This window comes from Culex pipiens, chromosome 3 (assembly GCF_016801865.2).
Source record: "Culex pipiens pallens isolate TS chromosome 3, TS_CPP_V2, whole genome shotgun sequence".
Taxonomy (NCBI): domain Eukaryota; kingdom Metazoa; phylum Arthropoda; class Insecta; order Diptera; family Culicidae; genus Culex; species Culex pipiens.
The window spans coordinates 171,121,023-171,141,454 of record NC_068939.1 but is presented as its reverse complement, the minus strand read 5'-3'; the positions used below and the strand labels follow the sequence as shown (position 1 = coordinate 171,141,454).

At 36.0% G+C, this 20,432-nt stretch overlaps 1 protein-coding gene across 3 annotated transcripts in view; it reads left to right on the top strand.

The window, feature by feature from the left end:
* LOC120423599 (bicaudal D-related protein homolog) overlaps positions 1-18,351 on the top strand; it is a 75,807-nt gene extending 57,456 nt beyond the window's left edge. For all 3 annotated transcript variants that reach the window (XM_039587487.2, XM_039587472.2, XM_039587464.2), the window contains exons 3-5: positions 11,004-11,802; positions 16,405-16,733; positions 16,791-18,351. In XM_039587487.2, the coding sequence (XP_039443421.1) occupies positions 11,004-11,802; positions 16,405-16,733; positions 16,791-17,231 (1,569 nt within the window). In that variant the 3' untranslated portion in view covers positions 17,232-18,351. The remainder of the gene's footprint in view (positions 1-11,003; positions 11,803-16,404; positions 16,734-16,790) is intronic.
* Positions 18,352-20,432: the final 2,081 nt, after the last annotated feature.

Here is a 20,432-nt window from a genome sequence, read left to right as displayed (position 1 = left end):
AAAACATTTTTTCAAAAAAATATAACTTATGTGTTGAGCAATTCTCTACGAAATCGGTCTTTTTTTTAATTTGAATTTTTTTATTTTTTAATCCGGCTGAAACTTTGATACTGCCTTCGGTATGCCCAAAGAAGCCATTTTGCATCCTTAGTTTACCATACAAATTTGGCAGCTGTCCATGCAAAAATGATATGTGAAAATTCAAAAATCTGTATCTTTTGAAGGAATGTATTGATCGATTTGGTGTCTTGGGCAAAGTTGTAGGTATGGATAAGGACGCAATGAAAAAAAATAATACACGATAAAAAAAATTTTGGTAATTTTTTATTTAACTTTTTGTCACTAAAACTTGATTTACAAAAAAACACTATTTTTATATTTTTTTATTTTTCTATATGTTTCAGGGGACATCAAATGCCAACTTTTCAGAAATTTCCAGGTTGTGCAAAAAATCTTTGACCGAGTTATGAACTTTTGAATCACTACTGATTTTTTTCAAAAAATCGAAATATTGGTCGCGAAAAAAAAAAAGTTAAACATTTTTGAAAAAATGTTTTTTTATTCGAAAAAATCTAACATATTGTCATAAAAAATATACATCAATTTTCCTGTTTTAAAACCTTTGCATGGCAATATCTCAGCAACTGAGGGTTGTATGAACAAAGTTCAAAAAAGCAAAATATAGAGAATTTTCTCGGCTTTTCAAAAAAAAAAATTAAATGTGGGCAGACATGCGCATTTATTTAAAAAATTAAAAACTGCGACTTTTTTTTAAAAAAGTTAGTTAAAAATAGCTATAACTTGAAAACAGTGCACTTTATCAAAATTCCAATTAAATACTTTTTGATTGCAAATCATCGAAAAATGAAGTTGAAAAATTTTTGCGACCGATACCTCGATTTTTTGAAAAAATCAGTATTGATTCAAAAATTCATAACTCGGTCAAAGATTTTTTGCACAACCTGGAAATTTCTGAAAAGTTGGCATTTGGTGTCCCCTAAAACATATCAAAAAATAAAAATAGTGTTTTATTTTTGCAAATCAAGTATTAGTGACAAAAAGTTAAATAAAAAATTACCAAAAAATTTTTTACCGTGTATAATTTTTTTCAGTGTCGTCCTTATCCATACCTACAACTTTGCCGAAGACACCAAATCGATCAAAAAATTCCTTCAAAAGATACAGATTTTTGAATTTTTATACAAATTTGTATGGAAAATTATATGGACAAACTGCACAGAAAAAAAAATCATATTACATCTGGGAAGGAGTACTTTTTTATGTCAGAAAAAATGTGTAATTTTACCTCTGAAAATGGGTCATTTTACCACTTTTCTGTTGTAATGTGACTTTTTCTGCCTAAATTGAGGTTATCATAAAAGAGGTTATATTCAACCAAGGCACCAAAAAAGTTTTAGCCGGACTAAAAAAAACAAAAAAAAAATCGAGTGACCGAAATCTGAGAGAATTGCTCTGTTATGTTTTGAATCAGCCTTAACTTTAACACAAAAAAGCCTTTTAGGGCCCCTTAAGATATAAAAAAAATCAGAAGTACTTATTTTGAGACTTTAATTTCAATGATTTCTTCCTCGTTCCCTTTTATAATGCACTTTGAAATACTTTTTCGATCAGAATGTTGAATTTACGGCTTATAATTTATGCCTTTCTATTTTTTAGAGGAAAATTTTCAACAGTCTGGACATATTGACATTTTGATCATCGAACATTGCCAACTATGATAAAATAGGGGAAAGTATATTTTTGGTCTTTTAAAAATACATTGCGTCACCATAACGAGTATTTACTTTAAAAATTTATTTTATTTTTTTATTTCTAAAACCACATTAAAAAAATCAAAGCATGGCCAAAAACATTTCGTTTACCCAATCTACACTTCAGGGTAAATACGTCTTATTTAGACTATTAAAAAACATATTTATTAAAAAAATTAAAGGTGGTAAAATTGGACAAAATGGACCTTTATATTATAAAGGTTCATGAAATTATCATTTTTTTGTGAAGAGTGTAACACTTTTTTCTGAATAGTCCTGATCATAGCCTAGAACTTTACCCAAGAATGAGATTGTAAGAATAAAACAATAATGCAAAGTGGTTAAGGAGACTCTGCAAAAACTCAGATTTTCAAAAATATGTTTTGCCTTCATGAAATATTTTAAAATTTAAATGAATTAAACATTTTCAACAAAAATATCTATATCTTAAAAATGATACACTTTATCAAAAAATAAATAAAATTAGAGTGGTTTTCAAATGCAATTTGATTTTGCATTTAAACATGATTTTGTAAACTTTGTTTTACATTATTTTTTATTTTTTTCAAACATATTTTTTTTTTGATTCATAGCTATAGTACCAGATTTTAAGAAATCCCCAAAAGATTTTGTGAAATTGACCCGGATTTTTTTTCCGTGTACGTTTTAAGTTACAGTTTTTCGAATATCCACATGCCCATTGTGTATGACAGCCCGAAAAATTGCATCTCTGTATAAAACAAAAACTGATGATGAAAAATGGCTTCTTTTGACAAAGGAATTCATGGACAAAGTTGCCTCCAAATGAGAAAATACAAAAACAAAAAGAACTGCATTTATTTTCTGGCCGAAAATGAACCACACAGCAAAAAATCCGATGGTAAAATCGCATGTAAAATCATGCACATCACCTTCGTCAAAAAATACATTTACACACTGCACATTACACACTGCATGTAAAATTGCTTTAAGCAAAAAAAAGTTGCAACCGATGGGATTTAAACCCAGCACCAACAGTAAGGACTGATGCCTTAGCCCGCTCGGCCATCAGACGGTGGAGAATGGAAAGGATAAACGCATATATGAGCTTGACATTTCGGTCAAGTAGGTTTCCCGTATTGATGGGCTACATATTTCAGGGTGTAATATTACATAGAATTTCATAAAATAATGCAACATTAATTTTACAACCAGGCCTTTTACACGCAGTTGGATTACTACTTTTTTGCTGTGTAGAATTCACCTCTGTCGTTTTGAGCAGCATTAGAGATCCCAATTCTAAAAGCCCATGATGAAAAATCAGCAATGTCAGATATTAACTTTAAATATAAACATAAAAAAATTAATAAATATTTTTGCATTTTTTGCAATAGCACAACAATCAAACAATTTTACTAAAACACAGTTAAAAAATCATGGTAATATTACATCTGGGAAGGGGTACATCTTTTGCGTAAAAAAAATACCTCTGAAAATGTGTAATTTTACCACTTTTCTGGTGTAATATCATTTTTTCGGTCTAAATTGAGGTAAAATTACTACATAAAAGAGGTAATATTCAATCTGCCAAAATTACTTTTTACAATACGGATCATGCTAATAATTCTTTTAATAAAATCGTTTTTGTAATTTCGTAGTACTTTTTGTGTTTCAAAATCAACCTAATTTGTTCAAGCGATGGTTATATAAATTTCTCCCATGAAAATAATAATGTAATAAAAAAAAATTGCAATTTATGTTTGAAATAAAAATCGAAAAAAAAATCAAGCACTTATCTTCCCAAAATTGCATCTAAACCAACCATTAAGGAGCACTTTATTCAATTCAATTCAATTCAATTCGGTTTTATTGGTGAATAATCAAGATACAATGAGTTATTTTGAAGTGCATAACAGAGTTTTGGAGTTCCTTACAGCTGTGTGTTGCATCATAATCCATTTAGGAACAATTATTTCTTTAACTAAGGCACTAGCAAGAGTAAGAAAAAACTATAAAAAAAACTTACAGAAATTGCAAAGGAAAGGGGATAGAGGAAGAGAAAGCTTAATACTAGATCACAGAAAATTTATCCTTTGTAGATGTGTTTGATCATCAGTTCCCCAAGGGCCAGGAATTGTTCTGCCTTGTTCCGGCAGCTCCGAAACCGCGTCATCATCTCCCCCGCGAGAGCAAAGAACTCCGGCAGGGTGAAGAGATCTTCCCCGGTGACTTCTTGCTGGGCCGTACTGCCGCTACCGGCAGCGACCACGCTGGCGAACGAACGCCCCCAACCAGGAGGGAACGCTGAGTTTTCCGCTGGAACCGTACGCTGTCCAGCTGCAGGAACGGCTGCGCTCGTACTTCGCTGAGGAGGGTGGGACGCTTTCTTTTTTCTCTTTTCCTGCTCCTCGAGGTAGGCCTTGCGCGCGACGCATCCGCGGTAATTGCCGGTATGGTTGCCGTCACAGTTCGCGCACTTTACGCGCGGCTTGGTTTGTTCTGCCTTGTCCCCCAAGTCCGCCTTTCGTGGCAGTGCGCACGCCTCCGAGAGGTGTGACTCACCGCACTTCACGCAGCGGGGCCGGAGGTTGCAGTTCCGCGAGCCGTGGCCGAATTTCTGGCAACGGTGGCATTGCGCTACGTCCGTCGGGTTCTTGGTGTAAAACCGCCAGTTTACCCAAAAACCGTCCAACGTTTTAGTCCGCCGCAGGTCTTGGATCTTGACGGTGCCGCGGTCGAAGTACAACAGGTACAGTGTGTGTGTACCTGTTACCGTTGTCTTGCGCGAGAGCACTTTAATCTCCCGCGGTTTTATTCCGGCATCCGAAAGGTGACCCTTCAGGTCGGAGATCGGACGGTCTTGATAACCCTGCAAGACAACCTTAACAGGGGGCTTCTCGGGGTTGAATGTGTAGAAGTTGAAGTTGCTACGCTTCAATTCTTCAAACACCAGGTCAAAATTCTTTTTGGTCAGTGTGATCACTTGCACTGCCGACTTACCGATTTTCAGACAATATCCGAGGCCTTCCAGCAACTCGTCAACATCGTCCGCTAACGTGTCCAAAACAAAAATTGGAGGTGGTCTACGTTCCGCTGGAGAGTTGTTCTTTTTTGACGTCGGCACTTTTTTCCGTGCACGACCATCATCGTCGTCGTCGTCGTCGGTAGTGCTGCTACCGTCAGAGTTGTTATTTTCTTCGTCGTCGCTCAGCATCTGGAACTCGTTCCTGATGGGGATGTTGGCGGATGTTGATGTGCCACTGGTCGTGGCACCGGAAGTACCGGAACGGGTTCGCACTGGTGATCTTGGGACATATCCGGGATGTAGTAACTTTTTGTCGATGCCTTCAGCGCTGACGCTCCCCTGCGCGATGGCGGCCGACACGGCGTTGGTTTGTTTACCTTTTTGCACACGGCCGGTAGACGAACTTCGCGGGTTTTTCGAGGCCGCACTCGAACTGCCACGGCCACGGCCGGCCTTTGGCATGCTGGAGAAGCAAACTCGCGGGTAACCACAATCAATTACGGCGAAAAAAATCGAAAAAACGATGGAGCACTGAGCACTAGCTGCATGCTCTCGTGCGTACACGGAGGGAGCTGAGCACTTTATTCAAAACCAATCAAGCCTACTTTGTTTGCCAGCAACAAAAAAAGATGCCTTCTGTACGTCAATCGCCAGTTTTAACCATTTCTTCTCCTTTTAAATCTTCAATTCGATTTTTTTTCCTCCTCTAACCTGCCAACCTGTTCTTCTTTGTCAACGCGGGCCCGATGATGAGATGTTTCCATTTCGACGATTGCTTTGATTGAATCGGCTTGATTGGTCTTACGAAATGTTTACCATTCTCATTAGCCACGTTTTGATGGTCAAAGCAGCAATTGGCTTTGATGGTTGGTTTTTTTTGGATGATTTTTTTTTTGTGGTCAAGGGTGCAAATCGTTTAATTGAGCGGTTTTTTTTGTGAGTGCATTTTTTCACACCCCGTTGATTAAGAGGTGTAAATTGGATTTTGCAGCTTGAAAATAATGGCATTGAAAAATGAAAAACTTTAAATTTAAAAAATATAAAATTATTTGTTATCAAAAAGGGTAAGTTATTCAGATTTGCTAAAATATGAGGAAAATAAACTAGAAGTAAAACAAATCAATTGACACGGTTCTAAAAGGTAATCGAATCCGGTGTGACAAAAATAGCTGTTTGCTGGAAAGGTGTCCAAACAAAGTCGTTTGCTGCTAATGAGATTAAAATTGATTAGTCTGCTTGCGGACCGAAAATGACATCAGAGCAGCTCAGAGCCCCAGTAGACTGGCACATGGCCTGCTATTTTTGGCACGGTCTGAATAGTGTCACCGTGTGACAATAGCACTTGTTTTTCTTTGTGTTTTGACGTGTTTGGATCACGCCTACTAAGTTTTAGAATGAACTTTTTTTAATAACGACTTACTTTTCCATCTTTGAAATCTCAAATGTGACACCAAACGACAAATTTCAAGCAATCATAAACCCCGTAACGATCAAAACCCCAAATTTCTACCAGATAACGATCAAAAACTCACGTCACGGCCTGCTTCTTCTCAATTTCGAAGCTTACCTGAGTGTGGTGAGATAAATAGTTTCGAAGTCAACCCGCACTGATGTGGCACTTGTGATAATGGTTTGGCCACCCACTTCGGGCGGCCGACGCGGGGGGTGGGGAGGATAGGAGGTGATGAGCACATTATACCATCATTATGGATAAGATAAGTGAAACGTGGCCCACGTGTGGAATGGGGTGGTGCTGGCTGGTTGGTGGAACCAGAGTCGTCTTCATCAATGGGATTCATTATCGTAAAAAAGGCGCTTGACGTGAGGAGCCACCAGTTGTGTAAATTGGTTTTTTGCTTCTTTTATTTTTCTCAAATGACGAACCAAAAGTGGTTACTCGAGAAGTCGAAGTAGCTACAGGTTAAGAGCTATCGAAAATGGAGAAAATTCGAAACATTTTAGATAATGATTGAGTGTTTAGGGGGGAAAACGAAAAGAAGAGTCATTTTTCTTCTTCAAAGTGATTAGGAAAATGTTGAGCAAATTCAAGTTTTGTTTTGCTGATTAGAAAGATCTAACGAAAACATCCAAAGATAACAAATATTTATCAAACCTTGAATTAATATCACTTTGTATTATGACTCAAAAAAAACACAAGACGCAAAAAAACGTTTTTTTTTTCCAAAAACTCATTAAAAAATGCTCTATTCATGAGTTACATTGAAAATTTAATTTTAAGCATTGAAAATGGTCGTTTCAGATTATGCTGACTGAAAGGCTTTTCAATAGCGACTATTCACAGATTTTTTTAAAGACTGAATAATTTAAAAAATGTTTCATTATATATAGCGATCGTTTGAAGTGATAAACACTGTTTTTTTTTCCTTTTTTACTTAAAGTAAAAAAAAGTAAATTTTTCCCATTACCTATGAAGAGTATCCGTAATTTTATTTAAATTTAAATTTCATTTCAAAAATTCCCCCTGAAAATATGGGGGCCAACAAATTATTATTGGGGAGCCTTTGTCTGGGATTTCGGTCATGCGATTTTTTTGTATTTTTTTTTTTAATCCGGCTGAAACTTTTTTGGTGCCTGCGGTTTGCCCAAAGAAGCCATTTTGCATCATTAGTGTGTCCATATAGTTTTCCATACAAATTTGGCAGCTGTCCATACATAAACGTTATATTTGAATTTTCATAATCTGTATCTTTTGAAGGAATTTTTTGATCCAATTGGTGTCTTCGGCAAAGTTGTAGGCATGGATAAGGACTACACTGAAAAAAAATGATACACGGTAAAAAAATGTGATTTTGAATTTAATTTTTTGTCACTGAAACTTGATTTTCAAAAAAAAACACTTTTTTTTATTTTTTATTTTTTTTACATATTTTATTGCCAACATTTCAGAAATTTCCAGTATGGGCAAAAAATCCGAGTTATGAATTTTTGAATCAATCCTAATTTTGTTTTCAAAAAATCGAAATAATTGTCGCAACAAATTAATTTTTCGATGTAAAATCGAATTAGCATGGAGAATTTTCTCAGTTCTTCAAACATATTTTTTTCAAAAGTGGACAAACATGGGCACAAATTTCAAAAAAATAATAACTGCGACTATTTTCATAAAATTGACCTAAAAATGGCTTTAACTTGAAAACGGTGCACTTTACCAATATTTCACTGAAGTACTTTTTGATTGCAAATTCGATTTTACATCGAAAAATTAAGTTGAAAAATGTGTGCGACCAATATTTCGATTTTTTGAAAAAATCAGTATTGATTCAAAAAATCATAACTAGGTCAAAGATTTTTTGCCCATTTTAGAAATTTCTGAAAATTTGGCATTAGATGTCACCTAAAACATATAAAAAATTAAATAAAAATAGTGTTTTTTTTTTTGCAATTCAAGTTTTAGTGACAAAAAGTGAAATTAAAAATTACCAAAATTTGTTTACTGTGTATCATTTTTTTTCAGTGCAGTCCTTACATACCTACAACTTAAAAAAATAGACCGATTTCGTAGAGAAATGTTCAGGGGCAAAAAAATCATTGAAAAAACTTGTACAATTGATCGTAAACTATTCGAAAAATTTTTATAAGGTTTATTTTTGTATTTTTTTTATCAATTTTTTTTATTTTTGGACCAAAGATCGTAAAAAGACAGAAAACCATAAGAAAAAAATATTTCCATAAATTCGTTTATATTTTGCAAATTTTCGGTTTTAGCATAACTCAAATAATGTATGAACCATTTTGTGATAGTTTTTGCCCCTCCTCTTCCTTGACCTTGACCGCGGGACAAAACTTTGAATAAAATTTTTACCAGCCTAAAGGCTCTTACAAATTTAGTTAAAATTGTTGATTCCTGATCTAATCCAAACTTAATTTTTAAGCTAAGTTTTAATTTTTTTAATATAAAATGTATCCCAAATTTTCTTAAATTATTATTAAAAAAAAGTCAAAAATCATTTAATACCGTAAAAATTTTTCAGAGAGTCAGAGTCAGAGAAGAAAATGTATTTAAAACTATAATGTAAAACAAATTATAAACACCTTAAGATTAGACTAAATAAAATTATAGGTTTACCAAAAATGTGAAACATTTCACTGAAATATTTCATAGGCGTTCGAAGCATCGGGAAGGCAAAGCAGAAATGTATGGTTTTGATTTCCTTAAATTTTTAAATTAATTTTACTTTGTCAAATGATCGTGTTAGGGGAAATATACCCATTTTAATCACTCTAAGCCGTTCGACCAATTCTCATCACTTTTGCCGTTTTCCACTATTAAATCAACATTTTCAGATGTATCAACAATGGAGAGTTGTTTGCTAACTTTTATTTGAGCTATTTATTACTTTGGAACAGTCAAAAACACTTTATGGAAGCTGTAATTCATGATCAAAGTGCTGATAGGCCGATAATAGAAATAGGCTGAGAAAGGGTATAGTTCCCCTATATACATTTTGAATCGATTTTTTTTGTTTTCCCATGTTTAGAAGATCACTTTTGCTTAATGATTAAAACTTGGTTCAAAAAATCTATCGTTATATCCAAGGGTTTCCATCCAGACTGGCATGTAATTCGTAATTACTCAGATTTTGAGCAATTCTTTTGCGTTTATCTTGTTTAGTTTATGTTTGTTTTTGACACTTTTTGCTTTTTTAGTATTTTTTTATTTTATTATATTTTAATTTATTAATTTTTATTTTTAATATTTATTAAATTTTACTTAATACTCATATTTTGATAACAATTTTTAGGCATTCTAAATTTCAAACCTATTTTTGTTATTTGGATTTTGCTTTCCTAAGCATTTAAAAGATCAGAATTGGCGGAAAAATGATTTTTGGCGTAACGTCATGATTCGAAATCCGGACACTTAGTAGCACATCATTTTTGTTATACCTGGCAAAAAATTATAAAATAAGTTGAAAATGTATCATCAGGATGTAGTATAAACAGTCATTTTTTTTAGAGAATGCATGCAAAATATGTCTTTTCTAACAATTTTTCATCAGAATTTCAAAATTAAAATGACTTTTTGTGCTTCGAATCCCGGACACTTGATTTTGCTTATGAATCGCACGAATTTGGACTGAAATGTTAGTGAATGGCATTCTAGGTCTCAAAAATGCTGTTAACATCAAAACAATCGATATTTTATATAAAAATTTGCTACAAATTATTGCGGATTTCAGAGATTTTTAGACAATCCTGCAAGTTGTGAAAAGCTCCCCAACAAAGTGCACACCTCAAACTACAGCAGAAAAAAAACTATCTAAGACACACACCCTAGTTTGAAACTGATCTAAAGTGGTCGAAAGCAACAAAGCTCAGTCGAGACACGCACCACTCTAGGCGAGCGGGGGAGGGGGGAGAAGGGGTAGGATTTCAAGTGTGCAAATATTTTGTGTGCAGTTATGATTTGCACAGGGGGAGAATTTGGTGCAAAGTGTGCAATAAGAAAATCAAAACCATACATTAACTACAGCGTTCAATGAAACATTAAATGAAAGTTGATGTAAGAATTCATCAAATAACACAGTTTTGATATTCATAATGCATTCATATCATAACTTATATCCAAATTATTGTTGAAACAAGATGAAGTGTCCGGGTTTCAAAGCGTCCGGGAATTCGAATCATGATGTTACATAAATTCAAAGATGTGTGTCAATTCATGAGCATTTTTTTTTTTTGATTTTTGGTTAACGAAGTTTGCAAAAAAAAAATGTGAAAAAAATTACTGTTACATTCGAAAAGAAACATAATTTAACAATATTTCTAAACATGTACAGTGATGAAAGCAGCCACAAATAAAACAAAGGCAAATGACGCCATAGAGATGAACCCAATTTTGGAAACCAAAAAACATCAATTACTCACCCACCTACCCACACTGATTGCCTCCAAAAAAAAAAAAAAAAAAAGAAAATCCAAACGAGCTTGCTTAATATTTGTCGTCAACCAAATTTGTCGAATCCTCAGACCCACAGAAGTCATGAGTGGCAACAACAACAACGAAAAAATGTCCTCATTTACCAATGGCGGGGACAAAGTAGGCCGTGTGAACACACCTGAAGTAGGGTGTCCGCCTCCCACACGTGGCTGCTGGTGGTGGTCATTGAACTGAGCCTTTTGCGCGCCGTCGCGACGTGGAATTGATTTTCTGATTGTTATTAATTGTCTAATCGCCTACTTTGTTTCTTTCCCTCTCCCCACAGAAATTGGAACAGGACAAGTACATCCTAAAACGCCAGCTCGAGATAACCTCAAGCGAAAACGATGCCGTCATCCTGGAACTGCAAGCGGACATCAAGTCCTTCAAGGAGAAGCTGGAAGCGCAGGAACAGGTGATGCGTGCGATGGAGCGCGAGAAGAACCTGCTGATCGAGGAACTCACCGCCCAAAACACGAGGCTCTCGAACGAGCTTAAAAAGTCCAACGCCGCCGAACTCCAGCTCTCGGCTCAGCTGCAGGAAATCAAAGAACAGTGCAATCGGCGTACCCTCAGCATACAGGACCACGTCAACAGTCTCGACAGCCTTAAAAACGAGCTCCGGCTGATCCTGGAGAAGAAGAATGACCTCGAGAACCGACTGCACATGTCCGTCAACGAAAAGGAGAACCTCTCGATTGCGCTGAACGAAGCGTCCGAGCGGATACACATCCTGGAGCGGAGCACCAAGGAGCAGGACACCAAGTACCAGATGACCGTCCAGACGTTGGACCGGTTAGAGCGGGAAAATGGAACGCTTAGCGAGCGGCTCGAATCGTTCGACTCGCAGCGATCGGGTGCAAGCAGCGGAGATCACGCCAATCATTCGTCGCTGCTGCAGGAAATGTGCGGCGAGGATGAGTCGATGATGATGGTGGGTGGAGGGGGAGCAGGGGGAGCGGGCGTTCCGGCCAGTGTGAAGGACGAGGCGACGCTGCTGCTGTACAAGGAGGCACAGTCGGTGTATCGGCAGCTGAAGACGCTGTGTCAGACGCTGCGGAGTACGCATCATGATGATGATTCGGGTAAGATTTTTGAGATTGCATAACAACCAGAGTAGCTCACACTGGACCCTTTTTCCATCCATTAAACGGCATAATGTTGGTGTTATCCTGAGCTAAAATCTTTGAGGCTGATTCGAGCATTCTAAACAAAATAAATTTTGACATGTTAATTACAGTCGACTCTCTGGCTGAATATATTTACTATATCAATATTGCTCCAGCTGTCAATAAACTTTTCAGTTTCTTCAAGTAGCATGCTTTGATTTTTCGTTCTATTATTTGATACCTCCCGCTCTCGACGGTCCCTTCAATATCGACAACGAGAGAGTCCACTGTACCTGCAAATCGGTTTATATTGGATTATTGTCTTCTGATTTATAAAAATCAACATGAGTTCGTGTTACAGAGAACAACTTTGTCCAAGACTGCGAAGTGATTTCTTTTTTAAGAGTAGACGAATTATTCAATATAAAAAGCAGCTTAAATCCACCAAAATTTCAAACTTTTTTTCGAGACTATAACAGCCAATGAATTAACAAATTTCATCAAATTTGGCAAACAAGGCTATTGAGCAATTCCAGCTCAAATCAGGATTTTTTCTGGTACTTTAGTACCCGACCCTCTTCGATTTCAATGAAACTTTGTAGACATGTTATCCTAGGCGTTTATCAGCCATTTTTGTGTATATGGAGTATGTGTATATATAGTACTCGAAAGTAACATTTGAGAAGGGCGTAAGTTAATTAAATATTTTTGTATTTTGTAATTTAAAAATTACTGTATCTCGAAGCCGATGCATCGCATCAAAAAGTGGTCAAGGACAAACTTGTAGGAAATTGAACGGGCTTTACACTGAAATATACTGAAATAAAAATACACGCCATTTCTATGAGATTTTTTTATTTTTATGTTTAAAAGTTAAATTTGAAGGTGGTGTCAAGATTTTCTTCGTTCAAAATTTTTGAAGAAATAGCCTAAGATGTTACAAAAAGACTCACGAAAAATGCAGGATGGTAAGTCTCTCCTAAAAAAATACCAAAATCATTTACTAAAACTGTTTTTTTGAAAAGTGGCCTAAACGTCAACATTTTTAAAAACTGGTAGTGGGAACCGATTCCCCAGACAATTTTACATAAAAGTCTCCATATTGACCATTGTCCTATGTCCAATCCTTGTAAAGATACAGCGGTTTTAAAAATAAAAATGTTGAAAAATAGGTTTTTTGATGGTTTTTGGCAATTTCTATATGACAGACTTAATTGTTCAGTCTCGAAAATATTTTTACCGGTAAGCTCGTCCAATTTCCCATAAGTTTGTCTATGACAGCTCGAACGTCACTTTTCTCTAAAACTTAATCCTGATGCTTTGTCTAAATTTGGTCGTAGAAAGCGTAGATTGCGAGATAAAATTTGGGTGTCTTCCACAAAGTTGCTTGGATTGGCAAGCCTAGAAGGCAAAAAAAACCCAAAAATATTCCTGAAAAGTTAGATTTTCAAAGTCGCCCTCTTCATACTTCGTGAACCATCCTAATTTCCAACCAAACCAAAAGTTCTGAAGTTCTAAAGACACCAAAGCTCCAAAACTTCAAAATTTTTCGGAAAATCCATTTTCCACTCAATTTTGCTATCTGAACCACTGTGCAAAGCAAATATTTTTTCATAGTTTTTGTCCCTCAGCTCCGGACGGGGTCGAGGGGGGAATTGTAATAACAAGCCATATTTTCATTTGACTGGAAAAAGTGTTTGAAAATGCATTTTACACCAGTAATTTTGTTTTGCAATGATTAGATTTCAAAAAATGTAAGATTTGACCAAAACAAAAATTTTAGCAGAAAAAATACTTTTTGCGGTACTGTACATCGAAAAATTTCAAAAATTCAAAAGATTTTTGAATAAACCCAAACGTGCTTAAAAATGATTCTAAACACAGGGGAATGCATTTTAAATTTGATTTCAGCTGATTGCACTTAAATTTCCATTAAAAATTTGAAGTTTTTTGAAAAAAAAATGGCTCTTAGATTTTTTGGGCCGATTTTGAAAGAGGGGGGGGGGGCAGTCTAAACCAATTATTTGCATAATCAATTTCTTCATACACGTGTCATCCTGTCCATAGAAAAAATCTATGAAAACATTCAAAAATTTGTAACTCGAGATGGAATTTTCTGATCGATTTGTTGGTGTCTTTGGCAGTCGTAGGTTATGCTTAGGATTATTCAGAGAAAAATGAAACTCGAGATTTAAAAAACCAACAGAAAAAATTCAAGATGTTGAGCAAATCTCACAAAAAAAATATTTTTGAACATTGATTTTTTTTTAAAGATGGACTTAAATGAAAAAAGACAATTTTGTTGAATAATTGACCCTAAAAATGGCACAAACGGTGCACTTTATCATAATTTTACAAAAGAACATTTCGATTAAAAATTAAATTTTGCATCTATAAAAGTTTTTTTTTTGGTTGGTTCCTTTAAAAAAAAACTATTTTTTCAAAAAATCGTGATTTGTAATAAAACGTCCGTCTTACTCAATAGCTTATAAGTTGGCACTTTTTGTCTACTAAAACATATCGAAAAATGAAAAAAATAATGGGTAAATTTTGTCAATATCATGTTTTGTGTGAATTGACATTGCCGAAGATTCCAAATAGATCAGATAAAAATGAAAAAAAAAACAAAAAATTAAATCAGTTTTTTTGGGAAATTCTAGGGAACTGGTGATTTTTATCAAGGCTCGGTATTTTTCGCGATTTTGCGGAAGCCGCGTAATCTTTGCCACATTTTTTCTGTATTACACAGAATTTAAAAAATAAAGAGCTTCATTCAGAACTCCTATAAACAAAACCACGGGGAGCGACAGCGATTGCCCACGCTCCATACAAAAAAATATTTGGTTTGTACGGAAATTGTCCACGAGGAGGGGAGAGGGGGTGGAGGTTCTGAGATTTCAAAAAAGTGTCCAAGTGGTTTATGGATGGTCCCAAAGCAGTTTGAGCTATTTAAATTTAAAATCTCTTTAAAATTATATAAATAACGATTAACCAATTGCAAGTTATACCTGAGGAAGATATTAAAAATGGCATATTTTGATTATACACGAAATTTTGTAATTAAATTTTGTTTAAAGAAAATTTTGTTCACCATTTTGCAGTGTTTTATATTTTCTGTAATTTTTTTGTGGTGAATTTAGTGTGTCAAGTGGTCTTATATTTTGACTTGATCTTCTGCATACTTTTTCGGAAACTTTCCTATTACAACTATTCTGAAATATGTTATAAGTTTATTGCCTTATTTATAGTTGATTTTTGAGTACCTTTAAAATATCGTGAAATTTCAATATTCAGCAATTGGCTCGCAGCTAATTTTTTTTTCGTGAAAAATCACTAGTTTAATTATTACTGTTATGCTATAGCCAAACATTGAAAAAAAACATCATTGAATTTATTTTAATAATCCTGAATGTTACGTCTGTTTCCAATCTTTGGTCTCAAAATTCATAATTCGGTAAAAAAAAACACTTAAATGCTCAAATTGAATTGAAAATTAAAAAAATAAATGTTGATCAAACTATTCTTAACAGCTTTCAATCAATACAAGAAGTATTTTTCAATGGGAATTTATCTTTTTAGCTTAAATACACTCAAACCCCGATGGTTTGACACCAACTGTTGTCAAACGAACGGGGTCACTTTTTAGTTTGACACCCCTTTTACACGAAGTTCACACGTTTGTTTTGATAGTGTGAGTGAGCGCCGTGTAAAAGTGACAGTTCGTCACTTTTTAGTTTGAATTTGACCAACCAACGGGGTACAAACAAAAAAAGTGTCAAACGAAAAAGTGACCAACCACCGGGGGATGAGTGTATAATTTTTGCCTTCGATTTTTGGATGGGGAGGACAAAATCTACAAACAATTTGCATTGGCCTAATCAGAAATCTCAAATTTGCCACATTTGGTACTCTACAGTTCATCAGGCGTGTACTACAAATTTAAATTGTTTTTTTCCTGGTCAAAATATATATTGTTGTTTTTTTAGTCAAGTTCCTATTTTTATTTAAAAAAATGATTGTGAATCTTAGATTAAGGTGAAATGGGAAGGCAGCGCCATATTTAAAAGTAACTTTAAGGAAAATGGCGTAACTTACGAGATTCTGTTTTTGCAGACGCTAAACAGGTCGATTGATAGTAAGCAATATGCCAATTTCAGAAATTGATTTAGGTTGAACAAAAGTTATCCAAGAACTGGCGTCCCGTTTCACTTTAACATTCCAACTCCCAAGGCTCCAAAAAAGTTGGAACGGTAACGTCAACTCGCTGGTTCTCAGGCATAACTCAACCAATCAAGGCAATTCTTTTTTCCAGTGATTTGTTAGGATGTCTAGATGATCCTAGAACTTTGCAGAACTCAATATTATCATCTGGACATTTTTACATATCACTGGAAACAGTGATTTGTCCCTATTGGTTGAGTTATGCCCGAGAACCAGTGAGTTGAAGTTACCGTTCCAACTTATTTGGGCGAAAAACCTTCAAAATTTAGTGCTTGAACAATTCAATGGAAACGCATGATACATAAAACAAACCTGCAAGTTTTTCTAACCATTCCATTTCCCCCCACTCTCCAACAGGCCTCCACTCGGACATGTCCTTCTCCTCGATGGACAACACGTCCTCGTCGGCGCCGCAATCGGTGGACGCCGGCCCAAATGCCGGCGCCAACTCCATGCTCGGCGGTGGCAGCCTACGCCCATCCGGCGGCGGCCTCGGCCCCAACAACGGCCAGGACAAGTTCGTACGCGGAATGCTCTCCTCTGCGGCGGACGAACTCGTGCACATCATCATGAACATGGACGCGATGCAGTTCAAAACGATGTTCGAGCAGACGCGCGCCATGCTCATCGACCAGGAGGACGAACTCAAGAAGAAGACCGAGCTGATCCGGGCGCTGGAGAGCAAGGTCAGAGGGAGGTTGTATGGAGTTGAGTCGTGGTTATTTAAGGATTTTTTTTTGCAGATCTCCGGCCAGGACATCGAGCTGCAGAGTGCAATCGAGGAGCGGAACCAGGCGCGGGACGACGCGTCCCACTCGAGTCTGGCCCAGGACGAGACGGTGGTGCAGGCGCGAGCCGATCGCGACGCAGCGATCGAGCGGCGGACAAAGGCCGAGGTCGAGCTGGCGAAGAACCGGGTCGAGCTGATGCAGGCCAACAGCCAGCTGCTGGAGGCCATCCAGCAGAAGGTGGAACTGCTGCAGCAGCTCGAGCAGTGGCAGATCGACATGCACGAGCTGATCGAGGAGCAGATGAAGAATAAGCTTAGCAACGAAACTAGTACAAAAGGGCAGAACCAGTCGCAGTCGTCGCAGCAAGCCGCGGGCTCCGCGCAGTCTTCGTCGGGCGGTTCGTCCGCTGGAAATCGCAAAAGTCGCCTGCTAGATCTGTTCTACCATCGATGAGATCGCGCAGTGTGCGTCGATCGAGAGACCAAAAAACCCGGGCTACTGCGATCAGGTGGGGAACGATTCAACTTTGCATTTATGTTCGACCTTCCCCCCCTCAAACCCCCTCCCAACTGTAACTGTTTTGAATCGTTCATCCGAGCAAGCGCCCCCTCCGCCCCGCAAAATCAGCCTACTACGATGGCTCATGTGATAAACGAGATCGAGAACTGAGAGAGCCTTGATTGAAAAGTCCGCAAAAGCCTTGCGAAAACAGTATTTTTGTATGAAAGACGAACTACTAACAAGAGTAACATAATCAACAGTTTTAACCACCCATAACAAAAAAAAACATTTAAACGAAAAATAACACACACACACGCATATCCAGACTCCCGTAATCAAATGTCAATCTGTGAAAAAAGAAAATATCACACACACAAAAAATCGAACCTGCTTGCAGAACTTCAACCAAAAAAAAAAGATTAAAAAAAAAAGAAATCACAAACGAATTGTGTACTAACTTAAAATGTGTAATTTATGTAGATGTTCATTTTTACCTACACCCCCGTGTAACCAAAAATTTGTATTGTGAGAAGCAAAAATCCTAAAATTCCACAGTGAAAAAAAATTTAACCGTGGAAAATTAATTTAATTGTAGCGCAATAAATCAAAAAAGTTACAGCAACTGATTGCAACGAGAATGCCTTGGTAATGCCTAAATTAAAACATTTAAAAAACCAGCAACGCAAAACGCTACTGAAACTATTACTTCTAAGCGGCCTTTTCCAAAACCCAATCAAAAGAGTTTTTTGGCGAGAAAAATTTAACGGTTGTAAATAAAATTTCTTGTTTTTTTTTTCTGCGCATATTCATTTTAAGCTGTTTGGCGAAATTGAAAAAGTTTGAAGGCCCCAAGAGGATAATTTATATATCATAATATATATGTATGTAAACAACTCTAGCCGACTAGACGAATGGAACACGTTAAAGCTGAGATGAGGTCACGCCGGAGGTAACTAATCTTTAAATAATGAAAAAAAAAAACAATTCTGTAACCTCCGTTTGTTGTTCACTGTATGATGGCAACTGTGGAAGGAAAAATGATAGAATAAAGTAATATGATGAGATTACAAGAGGGTTTGGGTTTTTCATTTTGATATCCGAACAATCATGCTTAAAGAAACAATTATCAACACAAGAAAGTGCATTTTATATTGTTTTCAGTTCTGCCCATCATTAAAAAAACGGCTATTATTCACTTTTGGCAAAATCGAAATTTTTGCTCCTGGTAGCAGAGGATGTTCCAATGCATCTACCAAAACTTGATTTTCACAAAAAAATAATGTTTAGTTTTTTTTGCCGATGCGAAAAACCGAACCATTAACTCATTCCTCTATGATTTGCCATAATAGCCGAATCTTCAAAATACATAAAAGATGACAAAAATGACTGCGCAAGCTCAACTCGAGAAGAAGCATGAAGTTTAAGGTCCTCAGAAACACGTGCACTTTGAATTATTCAAAAATATTTAGACAGGAATGTATGCTTCTTCTCCAAAGTTTGTATGGAGAATTAGGGCGGTTCGTGGCTGTTGCATACAAGCAAAAATTGCACGAATAAACCTATAGCTACACGATCTTTGAAGTCTCAACCAAAAATAAAATCATAATCTGCAATATAGGTATCAAACGAAGAGATTTTTTTTTTAAATACGGTATTTTGTAGAAAATGTAGTTTTTTTACAAACAAAACTCTAAAAAAATTAAAATTTATATCAAATTTTGCTTCGTTTGATACCCATACTGAAAATTTGAGTATTTTCGAAAAAATACGCTATTTTGTGAAAATTTAAGTACTTTAAAATAAACTCCAATAAAGAAAAGGCAAACAAACTTTTGCTTCGTTTTATGCTCATATGCAAATGTTGAAAATTTTAGAATTAAAATAATTTTTTTTTAAATTTATTTGTGTTTTCTGAAAGCAATAATTAATACATTTAGGCCGTCCCAAATATTTTTTGAAGTTTATGTTCCTCATCTCTGCCCAATGTCAAAGGGGGGGGGGGGAGGGGGGGGTGAATTGAAATTACAAGCATTGACATATGAATGAAAAAATGTTTCAAAATGCGTTTTACTTTTGCCCTTGTTTTGCAATCATTAGTTTTCAAAATATTCAAGTATTGTAAAAAAAAAATTTTCGCCGAAAAAAAACCTTTTTTGCGGTGCTGCATTTTTCACAATTCCACAAAAATTGAAAATATTTTTGATCGATCTCAGACACGCTAAATATGATTTTAAACGCAGGAAAATGCATTTCAAATTGTTTTCGGTTGGTTTTATTTCCTTGAAAATTTTAAGGTCTTTTGAAATTTTTCTTGCTTCCCGATTTTTCGGACCGATTTAAACTTAGAAAAATATTTGCAACGGTCTTAATAGGCAATATCGACGTAACATTTCAAAAGGCATCATGTACATTTTGACACTTTCTGGGTTATTGCCTATTCTGAAAGTACTCCTAACACAGAGAACAGATGTACATCTTGGCTCTAACTTGTGTGTAAACCGTGTAAACTTTAAAAACGCGTTGCATACAATCTTGCATCAAAGAAATTAGAGTGTGCAGGATACGCTTGGCGGCGCCACTGTCGCGGCTGAGAATACTTGACTTAACAATGAAAAAGGCTTAATAATTTCGAAAGAAAATAAATGTTAACCAAAATGTACAGAACCGGATGGGGGCCGGATCACTCTGGCTAGTTCCGGACAAAAAAAAAACTCGCGGCGCGTAGAACTTTAAAACGAACTTTATTCTGCTGATCGTACACAGAACGAACTACTTCCAACGGACTTTTATTGGGATCAGATGTATATCAATGAACAAACAGCATTGAAAAACGTGTGTAAAAATTCAAACCAAAATACGTTGAAAAGAGCTAGGGTGTGCACCATCCGCCTAGATAGCGCCACTTCCAAAATCATGATGGCCTACAGTAGCAGAACGTTGGACCATCTAATCACTGCATAAAACATTCCGTACGAACGACATCAGACCAATGTCTGACTGCCCTTCATCAGAGGGTTGCAATTTTACGCGCCAAAGAAGGTAAACAAAACGAAATCGGACATAACATGTGTAAAGTGACTATTTTAGGTTGTCGCTTGAAAAATCATTTTTGAATGAATTTTCTGTTATGTTTTCGTTAATGTTAATGCATTT